The sequence below is a fragment of the Temnothorax longispinosus genome, chromosome 10 (assembly GCF_030848805.1).
Source record: "Temnothorax longispinosus isolate EJ_2023e chromosome 10, Tlon_JGU_v1, whole genome shotgun sequence".
Lineage (NCBI taxonomy): Eukaryota > Metazoa > Arthropoda > Insecta > Hymenoptera > Formicidae > Temnothorax > Temnothorax longispinosus.
This window is the reverse complement of record NC_092367.1, coordinates 5,363,746-5,381,893: the sequence shown is the minus strand read 5'-3', so window position 1 is coordinate 5,381,893 and position 18,148 is coordinate 5,363,746. Positions and strand designations below refer to the sequence as shown.

Genomic DNA, 18,148 nt, shown 5'->3' with positions numbered 1-18,148 from the left:
CGATGTTCACATATCAATTTTTCCGTAGGAACCGGAAGAACGAGCCGTTTGAAGCGAGTCACCCGCGAGACGCCGACGAATTAACGCGACGAGCGTCTCTCGAACGGCGTCCCGTCCATCTCCCGATGTTTCTTTGTTTTGTCGATAAACCGCACCACCTGGACAACAATCACGGTCGACCGGGCGTCGACACGGTCTCGCTGGACTCGCTGTGACGAGACGTGTATACGCGACTGAGCGACCAACCACGGCGTCTGCTACACCTGCGCCGCTTGGCGTGCGCGTGATTTGTTGCCCTGCAACGGCTGCAACGTGTGACCTGTGACCTGCGAGCGACGCTTCGCTGTGCCTGCTTCGTCTGGAGGAAAAATAGTGGGATGAGGAGAGATGGGTGTTCAACGTGTTCGTTAGAGCGGAAGGAAGAGAGACATTCGTGCTTCTGTTCTGTCACGGTGACTCGTAGCTACGAGCGAGCAAGCGCTAATGAAGTGAGGCGATGAAGTGGGGCGATGACTCTGGGATCTCGTTTCGTTTGACAATATCGTTATATTGTTATAATTGTTGCGCGACGCGCAAGGAGACTCTCTGAGGATAGCAACGGTACTTTGTCTTCTCGCTCAATTGAGAGCTAGGTAAGTTCGTCCTTTAACTCTTTCAATTTTATTAAACGGCATATTAGATTGTCAATTTTCAATGTCTATTGTTGTTTTCCACAGTGTGGGAGAGGCACAAAAGAGAAACGTTTGCTTTTGTTCGTCGATTTTTCTTATGATGCATCCGGTGTTGCTGTTTCATAGTTCAACGTTGCATGAGAGAACTTTTCGAGGACTCGGACCTTATTCCTTTGGGCATTTGTGATTGTAGGAATCTGTATATGTAAGTCTCTATATTTTGTCTGCCAAATCTCTAATCTGATACATTGTATATCGTTTGATTTATTTGCCACAGCAATCGAAAGGTAGATAAGAAGCATACATCTTCATTCATCATGAGCGAAGGTGACGACTTGGATATTCTGGCCGATATCAAGGCTCTGGATGAAGCTTTAGCCTTGTCCGCGAGAGAGAAATTGCAACAATGTGTTAGCAACCAGCAATCTGACGCGTCATCGGACGCCGAGGACTCTAACAACGATGACTACGTCGACTATCTCTGTACGAATCGGCATATCGACAAATCTCTGAACGCTTACGAGATTAATACGAAGTTGATCACGGGCTTGACAATAACCAAGAGGAAATTGACCGCATTGTTGGAGGAGTGCGAGCAGAAAATAAAGCTGTTGGACGAGAAAATAACGAAGGCCAAGGATGAGTCGAGCTACGGTAACAAATTGACGATCATCAACGCCGGTATGCCATATTTCAAGGACAAGAATTACTTCAGCGCTCCCAAGAATTACGACACCAAGTTGAAGGAGGCCCGTGGCGAGTTGTTCCTGCCGTCTTTGAGCAGGACGTGCCGTTGGTCAGGAAAGGACAGAGAAACGCTTTTAAACGCCATAAACAATCAAGCTATCGAATCGGTACTGTGCGGAGAATTCAACGAAGAGATCGACGATAAAACTAAATTGGTGATCCCCAGAAATTTTAACGAGATGGTGGGAGCGGTCGGCGAGAGAGAGTTCGACTGGTATAAAATCTCTGTCATGGATTTCGACAATAGGCATACACCGGTTGAATGCCGAGCTATGTGGAATGTCTACCTGCATCCCGAGTTCAGGAAGGATGAATGGACGAGCGCGGAGGATGGTAAACTACTGAAGTATACGAGAGAATTTAAGTGTCAAGATTGGGACGCTATTACGCGGAAGCTAGGGACAAATCGTAGCGCGTACCAATGTTTCATTAGATATAACACTATTAAGAAAGTGCCGTCGTCCGGGCGTCCTTGGACCAAGCAGGAGGATAGACATATCGCAAAAGTTATAGAAGCGGTCCGCGTCGGTGACTACATTCCCTGGTTCGAGCTCGCCAATCACATGCGGCACAGAACCAAGCAACAAATTTACGTACGGTGGATGTACAGGAAATCGCCGCATTTGAGAAAAGGTAGATTCACCGTCGTGGAAACGTCGACTCTCATGAAAGCGGTGCAGAGATACGGCACGGACTTCCCTAAAATCTCAAGCGCCGTAATGCCGCATCGAACCTCGATACAACTCCAACAGCGTTACCGCACGGTGTTGGAAAAATGTTCAAATCTATGGACGGTCAACGATGACGTGGCGTTAATTAATCTGTACATAAAATACAATAACAATTGGTCCAAGATAGCCACGTATTTTTCCGACAAGTCAAGAACACAAGTGCGACATCGATATACCGCGTTACTGAAATACGTACAGAAAGGTGTCAGTCTCGAAAGTATACCTAGACCGTATATTATGTTCCCCGGCAGGAAAATATCAATAAATAATAAAAATAAGATGTCCAGTAGTATGTTAAAAATGCACAATAAACTCGCATACAGGAAATACTTACAGGACAGGCAACAACACACTGTACAGATTTATGATATTCAATTAAGACTGTATGAAACTTTTTGTCTGCCACTTTCAATTAAATGTAATAATTCTGAAGAACTTGACGATACCGAACAGCTTGCGCGCGACACGAAAAAATTATACAACACATTGACATTGTTAAACGCCAATCTTGATATGCCGGATCTTAATTTTCTGAATTATGTACAATTGAATAACAGAGAAAAACAATATTTAGTTTCTTTAAAAGAACACATGAACATGGTAAATAACAGACTGCAGAATGATGAACTAATAGAAAAATTTAGAACGCAAATGTTCGGTCAATCAGAAGATAGTGAAAATGATTTCTTTATACCGCCACTTCCATTTGAAGGATACGTAAGGACACTAAAGACCAAAAAGAGTAAAATTAAAAACACATCTATAGACTACGATTTAGGTTTCAACGAAAAATTTCTTATTGATATCCCTACACATTTCTCTGTAACTAACTCTATACTTCCTTTTCTCAGTGTCGAGGAAGAGATGCAATTTTACAAATTTGGTCAGTTTTTAATAAGTGATTACCATGATTGTGACCAACAAGATGTGGATTTATATAAATCATTGAAGTGCATCTTCTCGTTTGCTAAAGAAAGCCCTTCAAGTAAAGCTTCACCGGAATGTAGTAGACCGAATGCGAGTTTGGAAGATCACGAACAATCGAATAAGTCGAAGGAAACTACCAGTGTTAATGAAGACGCTGAAAAAGGGGACACGAGTAATGTAATTCTGCCGAATCAAGCGACTTTATTAGGTTGGAAGAATTTGCTCCTTTGGAAATTACTGTACGACTATCAGAACGAATCTGGTCAACAATATGAGTTCGGAAATGAGCAAAACCCAGAACCAACAACGACAAATTCTCGACCTGCGCAAACGGAGAGCGCCGAATACCAGCTACTGCGAACTCGCCTACTGCAATTATTTAAATTTCCCATTAGTTTGTCGAACACTATATTGCAAGTGCAAGGGCCAGAAACGATATTTGTAGCAAAGTCGACCACAAAGCCGACTGTCGTTCCGACTGTTTCAACTGTTTCAAGGAAAAGAAAACATAATAGTGCAAAGTCTGTGCTTAGTCTGCAACTAAATAAAAATGATAGCTTAGACGTTCCGGCTGATAGCGATTCTCAACTCAATTCAGGCGTCACAACGCAAAAGAATTTTGAAGTATGTAGCTGCAGAACGACTCGCAAAAAATACAAAATCACGAAATAACGCTTATTCTCGAGATCTTCAAGTGAATACGGAATCAATATAGGAAGCATTAAAGTTTTATTTGTCTGCAAACATGGTACATTTTTTTTACTTAACATTTTCGTTTACAGTTTCTTTTATATTAAAGTAAATGGGCGTAGAAAAAAAAAGACTAGCTTTTATTTATTACAAATATAATCTTCTGAAAATAACTCGTAATGTATTACACAACTGTGATAATTAACAACAGTGATCTGGAAAGTTTAGAATATATATATATATATATATATATATATATATATATATATATATATATATATATATATGCATGCGTACAAACACATTATCTATAATTTGTAAGTAGGTTATAAAATTACATTTATAGATTTTACGAAGGCCATAAGAACGGCTACTGACAAGTGTAGTTTAGACAAATACGTGTAACGTAGAAAAATGTTTTGTTTTGTTTTCTTTTTTAAACAAATGCATGTTTGTCGCGACCTATTTACAACCTGTGTAAATAATATCGAGAAACTTGTACTATTTGTAAAAGACGTTAGAAAAAATGTAGCAATGAGGTTTATATAAGAAAATATGTTTTGTATATACCGAAGTGTCTCCTTTTTTTTTTCGTTTTTACCATAACACAGATGTATTTTCTTTTGTTTCATTATAAATACTCAATATCGTTTCTTAAAATCAGCGAAACTAACGCTAATAAAGCGATGCAATAGCATGAAATGAGAGATCCAATTTATACATACATACGACATATATATGTACTGAACATTACAAATCACATACCACATACTTTTTGTAACGAGTGAACATGAAATATAGATTACTAACAGTGTAAATGGGACACATAATATACTTTGAATGTATTCGTTCATTGCACACGTTAAATCCTCTAGTAATTTTACGTAAAATGATATGCCTTTCCTTTTTCTCTTTTTATAAGTTTTCTCAGTAGATTTATTTTAAATGCATCATCATATTATTATACACGACATGATGGTTAATATTGTCTAACAGACATCTATTGGAAGAAATGGTTTTATTAAGAGACACAGCACAGCAGTGTCTCGCGCCAATGTTATTATACACGACATGATGGTTAATATTATCTAACAGAGATCTATTAGATGGAAAGGAGAAATGCAGATTTATATATCTCACATGCAAAAAGTATCTTGTGTCTCTAAGTTACACTGTATGCAAATAATTCTCATTTAGCTGATATACATATAGATTACAGCTTACATTTTATATTTTGTTAATATCCAATACCTTGCAGCTTTGTGTAACTTATCAAGTTTTTATAATGATTATCGCTCAGAAACTATTTCTTTTTCGATACTGCCGAACTGCTGTAACCTGTCACGATTACCGTGCAACCGGCTGTAAAAACGCCCCATAAAATTAGACTCGGTTCTATTTTACTGACTAAAGACCTAAGGTTGTCCAGAATCAATTTGACTGGTTCATTTGTGACTTTGAAGCCCGACTTCTCCTGAAGAATCTTCATTTTTGTCAGATATTCGAGAAGCGGAGGATGAGTTTGGCTGAATATTGGGAAATACTCTCCTATTTTTTCTCTAGTCCACCAAGCACGAGTCGATCTGTATGCACGAGAACAGTAGGAATAAATTAATACTATTCTAGTCTATAAATCCAATCACACGCAATCACATACATTTGAAGCACATATACGTTATATGTATATATTTTATTTATAACAGATTGTACTCACGTTTGACTCCATGACGTGTAACGATAATAATAAAGACTAGCCCTAACATACTTCGGCGGTTTGTCTCGAAATGGATTCTCGACAGTATTCATTAAAGCCAGTACCTCGGGCTGTCCGCTCAATAAACGATAGGCTAGTGACATTAACCATGGATTTTGATGATATGTACCTAAAGCAGCGAACCACATTTGCCAATCGAGACGAGGTTGGTGAGGTGCTGCAAGAAAGAAACATTGTTAAAGAATTTGTATCTTTTACAACGTGTTAGCTTATTAACAAGCTAAAATAATGTATTAACATAAAGAGAAACGCTTAATACATAAATATGTGAAAATATCTCACCGACAAATGGTAGTGAGTTGTTAACATTTCCTGGTTTATATAAAAACTCATATTCCTTCCAGGGCCCGTCAATGCTGTCGCTCCCTTCTATCACAACTTCAGGTCTACCATCGACTCCCGTCATACGACGAAATAATCCGTAACTATTTGCTATATGAAGATGATCCACTTTCGCATGTATCTGCTTTAGGTCATGAAGCATTGTCAAGTTGGTAGATTGATGCAAAGTGGAATACGGTACCTGCGAGCACATTTACCTCACACTTTATATCCATGTAACATCTTACGTATTGCGCTGAGCTTTTAGTAATTATAAACTCGGGCACGCTTAAAGCTGCCTGATGTACTTACAATACTTATAACAAAGATCCAGGCTATAGTTTTGATATATAAAATCGTGGTTATCACTGTTATTGTTGTATCAAGTGTGCCTCGGTGAGAAGCTATAGCAGTGACTATCGATTCGAATGACGCTAATGTGAAAATTGCTGCACTGATGTAAATAGAAATTGGTATCGCGTGAAGTAGAACATAATCAAATTGCTCTGGTGTAAATGCTATAAAAAAAAGATGCAATTATGCAAACGATCAATACAAACGCTAATTGTAAGACGACACAAATTATTACTGGTTATTAATAGGATAGATACGTACTGATATTAGATTCAATGGTCCAGTTCTCTGTTATCTTAAGACCGTAGTAAATATATGCTTGATACAGCACTCCTCCGTAAATAAATATAGTTACAAATGTAGAAAAATAATTCATAATAGAGGATTCATTGTCTTTAGATTTTTGTTTGTAAAAGAACTGATCGTCCAGCAAGGATATGCATAGACAAATGGTAAGGAAATTAAAGAAATTGTAGTTTCCAGTAGCGATAATGCAAACTTGTAGAAGCACCTAGAACAGTAACATTAAAGTATTGTTAAAAAAAAAAGCCAACCAATTGACCAATCGACATAAGTCTGTAGATGTTCTGTTACAGCCTATTGTAGGCAATTATTACATACCTGTAAGTAAAATGCTACTATTCTCACTTTTCTGTGCGTGAAGAAAAATAAAATTGGTACAGCAAGCTCGATGACGTTTGTAAAAACGTTGGATAATCGAAGGAACCACGTTGGCAGATGATGCGCGTACCATGCTAGAGGAGTTGGTATACATTGCGATTCAAAATGGACATTTAGAGCTGCAAAACAAAAACAAATAACAAATATATCGTAACCAACGTATATAAACATTATACATGTTAGATTCAGTGAAAACGATTTTACCATCTAAGCTCCACCAAAGCGGACAGCCTGAAGTGAGCTTCACTACTCCGCTAGCAAACATGAGGCGGAAGAGCAGCCAACGCACGGCCCAGAGAGACACGCCGTCGGTCGGCGTTCCGCGGTAAGGATACCAAAACGGTGCGATAAGTATACATAGAAATCCAACCTCCAGTAATAGAACGTCCCTACAAGTTGAATGCATACGCAAGATTTAATTATCAAGGAATTAAATTATTATGGCTGAGGTCCACTTGACACTACAAATGGTTCGAAGCGTTTGATTGACCAATCAGAACAAAGAATTTTACTGATTGACCAATCGAGAAATACTTCGAAGCATTTGTTGCGTCAAGTGGACTGCAACCTAAATAGTCAGGCAGCTAATATATTCACAAGAGTATAAACATTGAGTGATGTATATTTGAATTACTTTTTAATTGTAGTACACCGTATTCCGTATTCGTGAACAAATGTTAAGGATTGCAGTAGGATTGAGAAATCTAAATATAGATTACAAAATAGTATAACTCACCATTGGAAGAACATAAATGTTTGACCAATTTGGTATAAAGAGTAATATAGGGTCCATAGCCCTGCAAATACTGGCCCAATACAGAATTTCTGCGTGACAAATCTGAAATCAAATATAAATTTCAGGCATTAGCAACTCCACTACGATTTCATGAGAATTACTTATATATTCATGAAATATAATAGAATTTATGAACAGTAAAGGCCTGTACGTTTTAGCTGAACTTCTTGCACAGTACAGCTTTTCTCTTTTTCTCTTCAATGTAAAAAGAAGAGGAAAGATGCACTGTGCAAGAAGTTCAGCTAAAACAAACAGGCCTCGAGTATCACTTCTAAACAGATTGCATTTTACAAGTATTCCCATATATAAAAATATCCTTTAATCTTGTCATTTGCAAACGTACCCTGCGAAGGAGAGAACAGTTCCGAGGATAGCCAGCACGTCCAGCATATATTCAACGTTCAGACCGAGATACGGCGCCAGCCACAAGAATGTTGGCTTCTGCTTCAGCTTATTGAACAACGTCGCACGTGCCTTGAGATCCATCTGCGTCCTGGCTGGTAGGATCCCATTGTCGCCGTACAATCCTGTTTCATGTATTTTATTAATCAATAACATCGCAATATATTGTATCTCAAATCTCCCAAAAGTGGGAATTTACATAATAATAATAATAATTTATTAACTTCAGCTTAAAACGCCAAGAAGTGGGATTATATATCCTAAAATGAACTCTGTATTTCTTTTACGCTCCAAAATCATGTTCTAAAATTACAATCGATTCGCGTAGGCATATAAAATTCCGTTACGCAAGAAGAAGCGCAATCGAATACGAGCGAAGGAGAGCTGATGGAGTACCGTATTGCGATCGCTAATCAACATTTATCGCTCGTTAACGTGGCACGAGTATCAAGTATCAAGCGGTTCCCCGAACGTTTGACGCGCGAATAACGAGGGGAGTCTCGCGTCAACGAGAAGAAGAAACGAAAAGAACTCGCGAACGTACGGTCGGCGTTGGTGCTTCAGCCTCGGTGTTATGCCGAGGCATTGCGTATGGAGTCCGCTTACCTGGAATCTGCACGTAGAAGCTGAGGAACGCGAACAGGTATATGATGCAGATCCCACGCAGAAACAGATTACGGGTGTATCGTAATTGCGCCATAGTCGCGATCGCGAGTTTTATGTGAGAAAGTCCGCATTTAACGGCGCGTAACGCCGGGGAGGTAACGCGCGACCGAACGCCGCCGGGTCAAAAACGCGACGCACACGCACACAACAATGTCGATGACGACACGCACGAACACGGGCGAATCTGGGGACTGAGCCGATGCTGCGCCGATGCGATCCCACTACTGATCCCTCGCCCCCTCGCGACGAAGACGAAACCCGCCAAGCCGCCTCTCGCCTCCCGCCGCCCCGTGATAACGGCTTTCGAAAGCCACGGCCCTCGGCTACCGCCGAGGATTGGATGACGAGGCTACCTGGAGCGCGCTTATTGGCTGTCGGATTAACATAAATTTACAGAGAGAATTAGGAGATAAAAAGTAGCTTATCGAGCGACGTGGTTGTGCAATAATAAAAATAACGATAATTTATAATAAAATAACGATATTTGATAAATCTTCCAATTCTCAATTCCCAATTCTCAATTCTCAATTCTCAATTTTCAATTCCCAATTCCCAATTCCCAATTCCCAATTCTCAATTCCCAATTCCCAATTCTCAATTCCCAATTCTCAATTCCCAATTTCTAATTCCCAATTCCCAATTTCCAATTCTCAATTCCCAATTCTCAATTCCCAATTCCCAATTCCCAATTCTCAATTCCCAATTCTCAATTCTCAAATAGCTCATATCTGAATTTTCCAGAGCTTCTAGCGCAAAAACTGTCCATAGGATAAGGTTGGGCTTATGGAAACATTTCTTCAGAATCAGGGTGCCGTCACATGGCAGTCAGAAATTCGGAAAACGGAATCTCAGAATCATTCTGATTGGTTAGTCCCATGGGGCACAGTACAAGCTTCATGGGGCTAACCAATCAGAATGATTCCGAGATTCCGTTTTCCGAATTTCTGACTGCCATGTGACGGCACCCTCACTTGAATAACAACATATATATTCAAATTTCAGCTAATTCGACCGAAAGCCAATTTCCATATGTTTTGTGCGGGGTCCTTTGATAATGAAATAAAACGAAAATAAAATAGAACAAATATAAAATAAAACACGTTATTATTATTAAAATATTAATTATAAACACGTAATTAAACGTTGGATAGAAAAGAAAAAGATAGAACGAGAGTTTGAAGCTGCGTGAAACGAGCCTGATAATTTATAAATCGCTTCATGCGCAGCGGCCCTTAGCGTGGCACTTCCAGCTTCCGGCGATGCGCATTCGTCGTTCGTCTCGCGTCATTTCCGGAGAGAGCCAAGTGGCGCCTGGTAGAATCTGGTAGAGTCCGCGGCGCGTACCATATTTATCTCGTTTCCAGAGTGGTGTGCAATAACGCGAGGGGCAAGAAAGAGAGATATCGGTGCTCCGCGTTTGTTCCCCTCCCGAGTAATTTGTTTATTAAAACGAGCAGGAGAAAGCTGCGAGAAGAGAGGACGAAATAATGCAAGGTGTCAGCATGGCCGAGCGACTCGGTTTGGAGCCTGAGGTCCGCGAGCTCAAGCTGGGTCCCAGCTTCACGAGCAACAGCTCCAAGTTTCACACCCTGAAATGTAAGTCTGACTTCTCGAAATTGCCGTAGAGACAGGCGGTAGGGACGGCAATCTCGATATTCTTCGTTACAATTTATTTCGAATCTACTTAGAGAATCTAGACCAGAGAGACAGGAGCAAAGCGAGAGGATCTTTAGGGGAGAATGGTGATGCTCCGAGAATATATCTAATCTCAGAATGTATCTAATCCGTATGACTCTTCCAGATGATTTCAAACCTGCGAGCGTCGACGACTCCAAGGTAGCCAGAGTCGACGTGGGCTCGGATAACACGATAACGGTCACCGTGCCACATCTGGATGGCGCTGGCACCCCTCACACTGTGTTCAAGGGCTCGCAGAGGCCATACAACAAGGAGTACGTCCTGATCTTCGACAAAGTTACCGGGGAGATTACATTGGAGAAACTAGCCGCGAACATCCAGGTTAAGAAGACGCGGTACGTTTGTCGCAGTCCGTCGTTTTGTCGTGTCACCCATGTATTACGTATTACTGTGTCCTATTACAAATCTTGTTTCTCGCAGAGCGGAGCCGAAACGCAATAGCAATAACAATTCCATGCCCGTTGAGGTTAAAAGGAGCCCCACGTATGGCAGGGCGAATGGAAGGACCAAAGTTATTAGTGGAAAAAAGAGGGAACCTTCGCTGCAGCTGCATCCTAAACAACAGAGCCCTCAACGGACATCGCCGTACGATAAAACAAGTCCACCGACTATAATTGTCAATAGGTACGTATCATTAGATGTATTTTTAAATCGAGATGTAGGAAAAGTTAAAAAAAAATTTATTTGTTCCATGTTTCTTGCTAAAAATTTTTTGTATCTTTGTTATCGTTGTTCACTGCTTGTTTAAATTCTTTTTTTATTTTTTCCATGTACAATATTTAACATTTAAACATGAAATTATTGAATGTACTGTAACATAATTGAATGACAGCCCTTCGCCTGTGCAATCGTCGAGTGGACAACCGACCTTGGCCAGTCTGCCAATGATCGGATCCGACAATGATGACTTCGCGCTGTCAGCAGCAATGATGCCTGGGTCTTCCTCTCAGACTGTAGCTTCTCTATCAATTCCAATACCAAATACAAAATCGACTACCTTGGAGAGCGATTCTAGTTCAAGCAGTTCGAGTTCTGATAGTTCAAGCAGCGATTACGAAACGGAAAACATCTCAGTGCCAACAGCAATTAATGGTAAATAGAAAATATTAATTTTACATCATTTCTCTGTGCTTTTTGCACTTGTAAATTTATCGAAAGCATTTCTAATTGTCAACTCTCTGTTTGAAGTTATATTTAAAAATGCTATTTTTTTTTAGGTAATTTAAATGGCACAACTGCCTCACCCACATTGTTCATGTCGGACAATCTCTTAAATGATGATCTGCAGTTATCTGAATCGGAGTCAGATAGCGATTAACGGTGATATGCTGATAGAACTGAGAAGAAATGTTCCAAGGAAGCCGACTGTATAATTTTTGTTCTGCGGTATCTCTTTGTTAACATATCGACGATTTTATAGATTACGATAATTCATCGGATTTCTTAAAATTTTTATACATACATCGCCATCGTAATGCAATTGTAATAGGTGCAATTATTTTTTTACAATTCTGAAGAATAAAATCCCTAGATTTAATATTTTCAAATGACAAACTAACACTATATCAATGACGAGTATTTATTTGGAGAATAAAATATATATGAATAAATAAAATGCTCATATAATATATAACTGACTTGTATATAAATCTATATAAAAAATATATCTAACAGATGTATTGAATATCTTTCTAGTTTGTAGATAATTGTAAACCTATCTACTTTTCGTTTGCTCTATGAAGATCTAAAGCGCCCACCCTTAATAATGTAAATTACAATTAAATAGCGTTTCTTTCTGTAAAGATTGTATATTGCGATCTACGCTTTTTTACATTTAATAGCTCTGATAATCGAATATCAGTCTAGCCAGTTGACTACGTTTTCCCAGGTGATTGTTCCTCAGTTTAAGGCAACTCTTATAAATACTGTCGTTGAGAGCGTCGTCACATTTGACATCTCTGTATCTTATCTTCAGTGTCGGCTCTATCGCGCGAAATACGTGCATGTCGCTGAACGACACGTACATTTCAAACAAGGAAGTTACAGGACTGTGCTTGGTAAGTTTCAGTAGAGTGGCAATGTCCTTGTCCGATCGCGCTAACGGAATGTTCGCCTCGACTGTCTGCCGCACTGAAACACATTTACGCGAAAACATCAAATTTTATTCATATAACAATATATTCAGGCTTCATAAAACGAGTTGAAGACATACTTGCGTTGTAGTCTTTAATGTAAAACGCGATATTGTTGTAGTTATGCTCGTCATATTTTCCATAGTTGCTATTGACGTCCACTTCGTCGTGAGTTGCTTCGTTTGGATAAATTATATCGGGATGAAACTCGATGAATGGAATCGGGCTGAATATCTGATAGCGACTAATAGTGTTCATTCGAACCTGGCACAGAATAACGAATTAATTGTATTCGAAGTAATTACATATAATATTAACTTTAGTGTATACGCGTATTTATTTACCCTGTTTAAATAATCTACTTTCAGTTTCGTTCCCGTTTCTACGAGAAGAACCAGACTCTCCGACGAGAACTTCTTCGCGCACAAGTCGGTCACGGCGATCTTCAACATCGGATCCAAATCTATGGAAGTTACATTGGCTGGCAATCGTATTGAGAGCCAAGTAATTTTAGATTGGTCCTTTTTGTACTTCTCGTTCAGCATTGATATGAATGATTTTACTTCGTGATAAACGTCGCCTCTGCCTTTCGACGGTGAATCTGAATTATACAAGAGAACCTACAAGAATAATATCATATATAAATGTATAATATTTTAATGTTACTTACTATAAAATTGTAATTATTTATATAATACAATATTAAAAAAATAGTATATTTTAAAACGTTGTACCAACCACCATGAGGGAGGTCTTGCATTTCTTTTCAATACAGTTTTGTGCGTAGTGGTCGATAAAATTTAGCGCGTCCTGCTTTCTGCTCAGATCAATGGTGATAATTATATTAATTCTCGTATTTTCAGTCACGTAGGGCACGGGTATAATTTCTACTTTTCCTAACGGCTTGCAGATCTCAATTCGTTTCCTTATTTCCTTGCCTGTGGCCACTTCGCTGAATATCAAGTCGAGTATATAATCCATCCCTCTGGACGCGTCGAATCTTTGGTAGCCATTCAGCAATCTGACAAAGCTAAGTTTGTTATCGTATCTGTTTACAATATTGTCCACAGCTGTGTTTATCACGTAATCTATGTCGGATTTTGTGTCGCCCTTCAGCTCCTGAATGTTAATGAAGTCGGTCTCGAAGAAAACGTGAGATGCGTTGAAATAAGACCAGCGTAAAACGTCAAAGCGTCCTAGAGGTCTATTTCCAGGTTGATTTCCAATGGGCCATGATACATTACGTTGACTCGGCGGGCCCAAATGTGCAGTCGCAGATATTACCTTGCGTATATCAGTAATCTGTTTGTGAACTTTGATGGAATTTATCTGAAAGTAATGTGTTACATAAAAAAACTACATATTTTCGAATTCTGTAATAGCCTATGTGCAAATCATTCATTTTGTGCAAAATGCTTGATACGCTTATATATTATTTCAGAAGAACTCACTGCAGCGAAATACATGTTAAATTTATAAATGAGCATGTGATCGTAGACGGGATATACGGAAAGCGAATTCTGGAATTCGTTTTGCTCGGTCAGCCGGGCGAAATCTTTCTCGAAATTAAATGTGGGCGTCAACCGCGTAAATGTGAAATTTCGTCCTTGCAGATGATTGACGCAGGGCATAGAAGTGGAATGGAGGATGCAACGACCGAAATTAACATCGTCCGAATCCGAATATGCATTCTTCACGCACCAGTCTAGATTATTTTTCATTTCTCGTATAACAGAATTACTCAGAAGTATACCGGATTCTGAAAATGTAATTTTAGCTTCAGTTACTTATTGATACTAATCGAACCTATTGAATTGTAAGTCTGTATCGTTTACCTAGAGAACAGTAGGTATCAATTTCGCTTTGAACGCCTATGTGAACGTTTTGGCTCACAGTTATTTTATTCGCGAACTCCACTAGGCCTCTTGCATTTATATAACTCACATCTTTCGTTAGAAAGTAATAATCGTAGCTCTCTAAATAGTTGTCAACGATGTACTTCATGGCGTGGAAAGGTTTCAGGATGCTCCTCGTGTCGGTGAACCCCACTATGCCGGGGAAAGAGACGTTCGGCTTGGTCCCTTCTGGTATGGAGATGAAGTAGCGAATTTTATCTACTATATGAGCAATCGTTTTGTTCAGCGCCACGTCCCTGCTGTGCAGATGCTCGCGGCTCGTTATAACGCCCACAAACAGTTTCTCCCTGATCCCAAGCTCCGTGGAATAGTATCTCGGGCGTACAAACGCTTTCCTCGCTTTCTGCACCGGTTGCGGCTTGCTGTCAGTGTTTATTCTTGGCTCGTAAGGATCTATATCTTCCAAGGTATTCGAGGAATGATCGAAGGACTCCGCTATGTCGTGCTGCCTGTCAACGTCAATCGGTATCAACAGGAGACTGAAGCTTAGGCCCATGCATATACCCATTATCAAGTACGCGTTGTTCCAACAGAGCGAATATAATATTTTAAGTAGCGCCTTCATTTTGCTACGTTTAAGAGACCTCTGTTCTTTTTCTTAGATTGCCTTTTAGAATAATAAAAAGAATTTTGGCAAGTCGCTTAAGAGACAAGTTTCTTCTTTATCTTCAAACATGCTCCAGAATAGGTATACGAGAGATTCTGAAAGGCATGACACTGTTTAGTTTGACAGCACCTACAAATAAATATTGTTATAGATTTGATGTACAGTCAATTTAATATTCATAATAATGTATTAGACTGTTATATGTACGTGTGATACTAACTTTTATGTCTCTTTATCAAAATCTCATGATAACCTTAACTTTGTGATGAGATTCAATGTACAAATACTCGTGCATCACTTTGGATCACTTAAAATCTTAAACAATAATCAAAGCATAATCGTCTGTATCACGTTTACCGATTTCATGTATGTACAATAAATTAGAATTAAATAGCATTAGCAGAGAGAGAGAAGGTCTGGCATTAGTTCGCGAAGGACGCGCGTTCTCTCTCCTTCTCTTCTTTCTGTCTACTGTTCGTACACATCTCCATGTGGAAAGCAGAAGCCAATCAGAACTCGGGCTGGTAAGCAGAAGGGAGCGTCCCGTTTGACCACAGCGATTGACCACAGCCATTCACAGCCCCCGATGGCTGGAGTTTCCCCCTGAACCAACTTTGTCCATTTACACAAGACTTTTTAATTTTTCTTTAAAATCCCGAATAGCGTATAATCTTCCACAGCAATTTTTGTTCTCCTGATACTTTGTCTATGTTAAAGATTGTTAATTTTAGCGATAATTTGTGTAAAAATTGAAACCACAACTTGCAATAGTTAATTTATTTCGTTTACAATAATTATGCTTAACTTTAATTATAATGTTACTCTTGATGTAAATAAAATAAGAAAAATAAAATTGAAGTATTTTACAGAAGCAATGAAGTATTACCTACTTATTCTGCCCTTCTCTTCTTTCCTTTCCTTCCAAAAAATAATTGAAAATTCTTTATGTTGATAAATCAAGAATCTATGTTGATAAATCAGAAATTGAAAATTCTTTATGTTGATAAATCAGAAATTGAAAATTCTTGTCGAGTGTTGTAAAATCAGATTATGTGTTAAAATTTTTGAATTTTAATTTCCAGGAATTACAATTTCTGTTTAGTTCGTGGGAATATATGAGAATAGGAGTGTGAGAGAATATTTAAAAGTCATTTGCCTTGTATCAGTAATGCAATGTGTTTTATTATGTATTTAAAAATTACAAAATATACATTATTAGTAATATATACATAAACATAAATACATATATATAGTACTTATGCCTATTATTTTATGCTTAGAGATTCTCTAGTTCAGGGAGCCTATTACGTATCTTGAAACGAGGTGAAAAGTGAGAGAATTCACTAGAGTATCTACGATTTCATTGGTCAAAATCTAATAAATTTGTTCACTTTTCGCCTCGCATTTTCACCTCATTTACAAGTGTTCATTCTTTTAATAAACAAAGATTGTATCAATCTTTACATTTTATAATAAGGCTAACACCAAGACTAAATAGCTTTTTTTACTAATTACCATTTAATTTGATATAAAGCAAAGTTAAATAATTAATTAAAACATTAATAATTAATAAAATATTAATTTCTAAAGAGAAATAGCTACCACCTGTAGATTTGCAACTCTACATACGCTTGCATACAAATGCTTGCATAACTGCAGGCGTTGATGAACTTCACATCGCTATTTCGATAATGTGGCGATAATTATATGTAAGATGGATGAGAAATAATGCTAGCTATAATAATAAAATATATACATACAGATCACGGTGATACAGATTAATCAGAAAATCGATTGAGAATTTTTATAAGTAAAACTCGTTTGCGTTCGTCATTTATTGATGTTACTCCTGTCAAACTTCACGTGTTCATGTCGATGCGAGCACTACAAGTATCTTGACGTATCGCTTTTACATTACATTCGCTTTTTATATGACAGTGCACCTACATGACACTCATCGTGTGATGCTCCATGGAAAATTCGTGCGAAATAGCGGCGACGGTACGCGCGAATCGTGAGCGAAACACCGTCTCTAAGGATGCCCGTGATATGACGCTATGCGAATTATCCTTTTCATCGTATTTTACATTGCGGCTTATGTGGCAAGAATCGCGATTGGTGGCGATATCGCCAAAACGATACCAGGTATCCTTGGCATTAATTACTTGAACGTACTAAATTCCTCTCGAGTGATCTTTTCATTGAACAGTAAAAATCTGAACAGGTTTTATATGTACAAAGAAAGGGGTTACTTACTTTTTGCTTAAACTAATAATAATTTTCACGCATGTTCTCTCAACATCTCTTTCCTTGAACATTCGTAGGAAGAAGCATGAGATACGTTTTCAAACAGAAAAGTGAAACAGCGCGGAGCGGAGTGTCCAAAATGCCTATCGACGATGGAATAATTCAGATGATAAATAAGCGCAACAGGCAATCGTTAATAAGGAATCAAATCGACGATTTTCCGCGAAGCAGAAGGAACAACTTAGAGCGAGTCAAGCGAAGTTTGCGAAAACGGAAGAAATGTGCAAAGAAGTCGGATCGCAAGATCACCCGTCGTCGAAATAACTATGTGGACGATAATGATATCAACGAGCAAAATCCCCCGTCGAACGTAATGAAATTTCCCATTTGGCAAGTCCCGGAAGCAACAGTTCCCGCAATTAATTCTGATTCTACGACAAATCCGACGATCATGGAAACAGGGATGAATGATCGATCGTTGCTCGCGTTTGAAAGGCCGCCGTCGCAATTAGAGAATTTAGACTACGATCGCTCTGTAAATGAAGCTACATTGCCTATCGCCGATCCAAATTCACGGAGATCATTTGACATAAATGTCTCCAATAAAGACTTAACATTTTCCAAAATCGCAAATCCGAAATCCAAAATTAAGGTCGACGTAAGAAGTCCTGTCTTTGAACGACTAAATAATAAAATGTTGCTTCCTGAGCATTCTCAAGGATTTCAGAAGCAACACGATGCACATCAGAGGGATTCTTCATATAACGTTAAAAAAGAACCATTCGATG

At 38.8% G+C, this 18,148-nt stretch overlaps 4 protein-coding genes across 4 annotated transcripts; 2 read left to right on the top strand and 2 right to left on the bottom strand.

Moving 5' to 3' along the window:
* The first annotated feature begins 217 nt into the window (after positions 1-217).
* Pbp95 (proximal sequence element A Pbp95) lies at positions 218-4,333 on the top strand. Its single transcript, XM_071791432.1, has 3 exons — positions 218-632; positions 717-876; positions 949-4,333. The coding sequence occupies exons 2-3, from the start codon at positions 809-811 to the stop codon at positions 3,746-3,748; spliced, it is 2,868 nt and encodes a 955-aa protein (XP_071647533.1). The 5' UTR covers positions 218-632; positions 717-808; the 3' UTR covers positions 3,749-4,333.
* Positions 3,789-9,003, bottom strand: LOC139820853 (lipase maturation factor 2). The gene is made up of 10 exons (XM_071791433.1): positions 8,701-9,003; positions 8,036-8,219; positions 7,633-7,734; positions 7,101-7,285; positions 6,837-7,015; positions 6,477-6,726; positions 6,174-6,379; positions 5,823-6,063; positions 5,481-5,697; positions 3,789-5,349 (listed from the first exon to the last, which is right to left on the bottom strand). The coding sequence occupies exons 1-10, from the start codon at positions 8,792-8,794 to the stop codon at positions 5,070-5,072; spliced, it is 1,938 nt and encodes a 645-aa protein (XP_071647534.1). The 5' UTR covers positions 8,795-9,003; the 3' UTR covers positions 3,789-5,069.
* Positions 9,004-10,040: 1,037 nt separating this feature from the next.
* Eaf (ELL-associated factor) lies at positions 10,041-12,142 on the top strand. The gene is made up of 5 exons (XM_071790202.1): positions 10,041-10,356; positions 10,562-10,793; positions 10,879-11,082; positions 11,291-11,550; positions 11,676-12,142. Exons 1-5 carry the CDS (start codon positions 10,248-10,250, stop codon positions 11,774-11,776), a joined length of 906 nt encoding a protein of 301 aa, XP_071646303.1. The 5' UTR covers positions 10,041-10,247; the 3' UTR covers positions 11,777-12,142.
* Positions 12,024-15,596, bottom strand: Chpf (Chondroitin polymerizing factor). Its single transcript, XM_071790200.1, has 7 exons — positions 15,334-15,596; positions 14,426-15,242; positions 14,042-14,349; positions 13,329-13,919; positions 12,935-13,210; positions 12,671-12,854; positions 12,024-12,588 (listed from the first exon to the last, which is right to left on the bottom strand). The coding sequence occupies exons 2-7, from the start codon at positions 15,069-15,071 to the stop codon at positions 12,293-12,295; spliced, it is 2,301 nt and encodes a 766-aa protein (XP_071646301.1). The 5' UTR covers positions 15,072-15,242; positions 15,334-15,596; the 3' UTR covers positions 12,024-12,292.
* Positions 15,597-18,148: the final 2,552 nt, after the last annotated feature.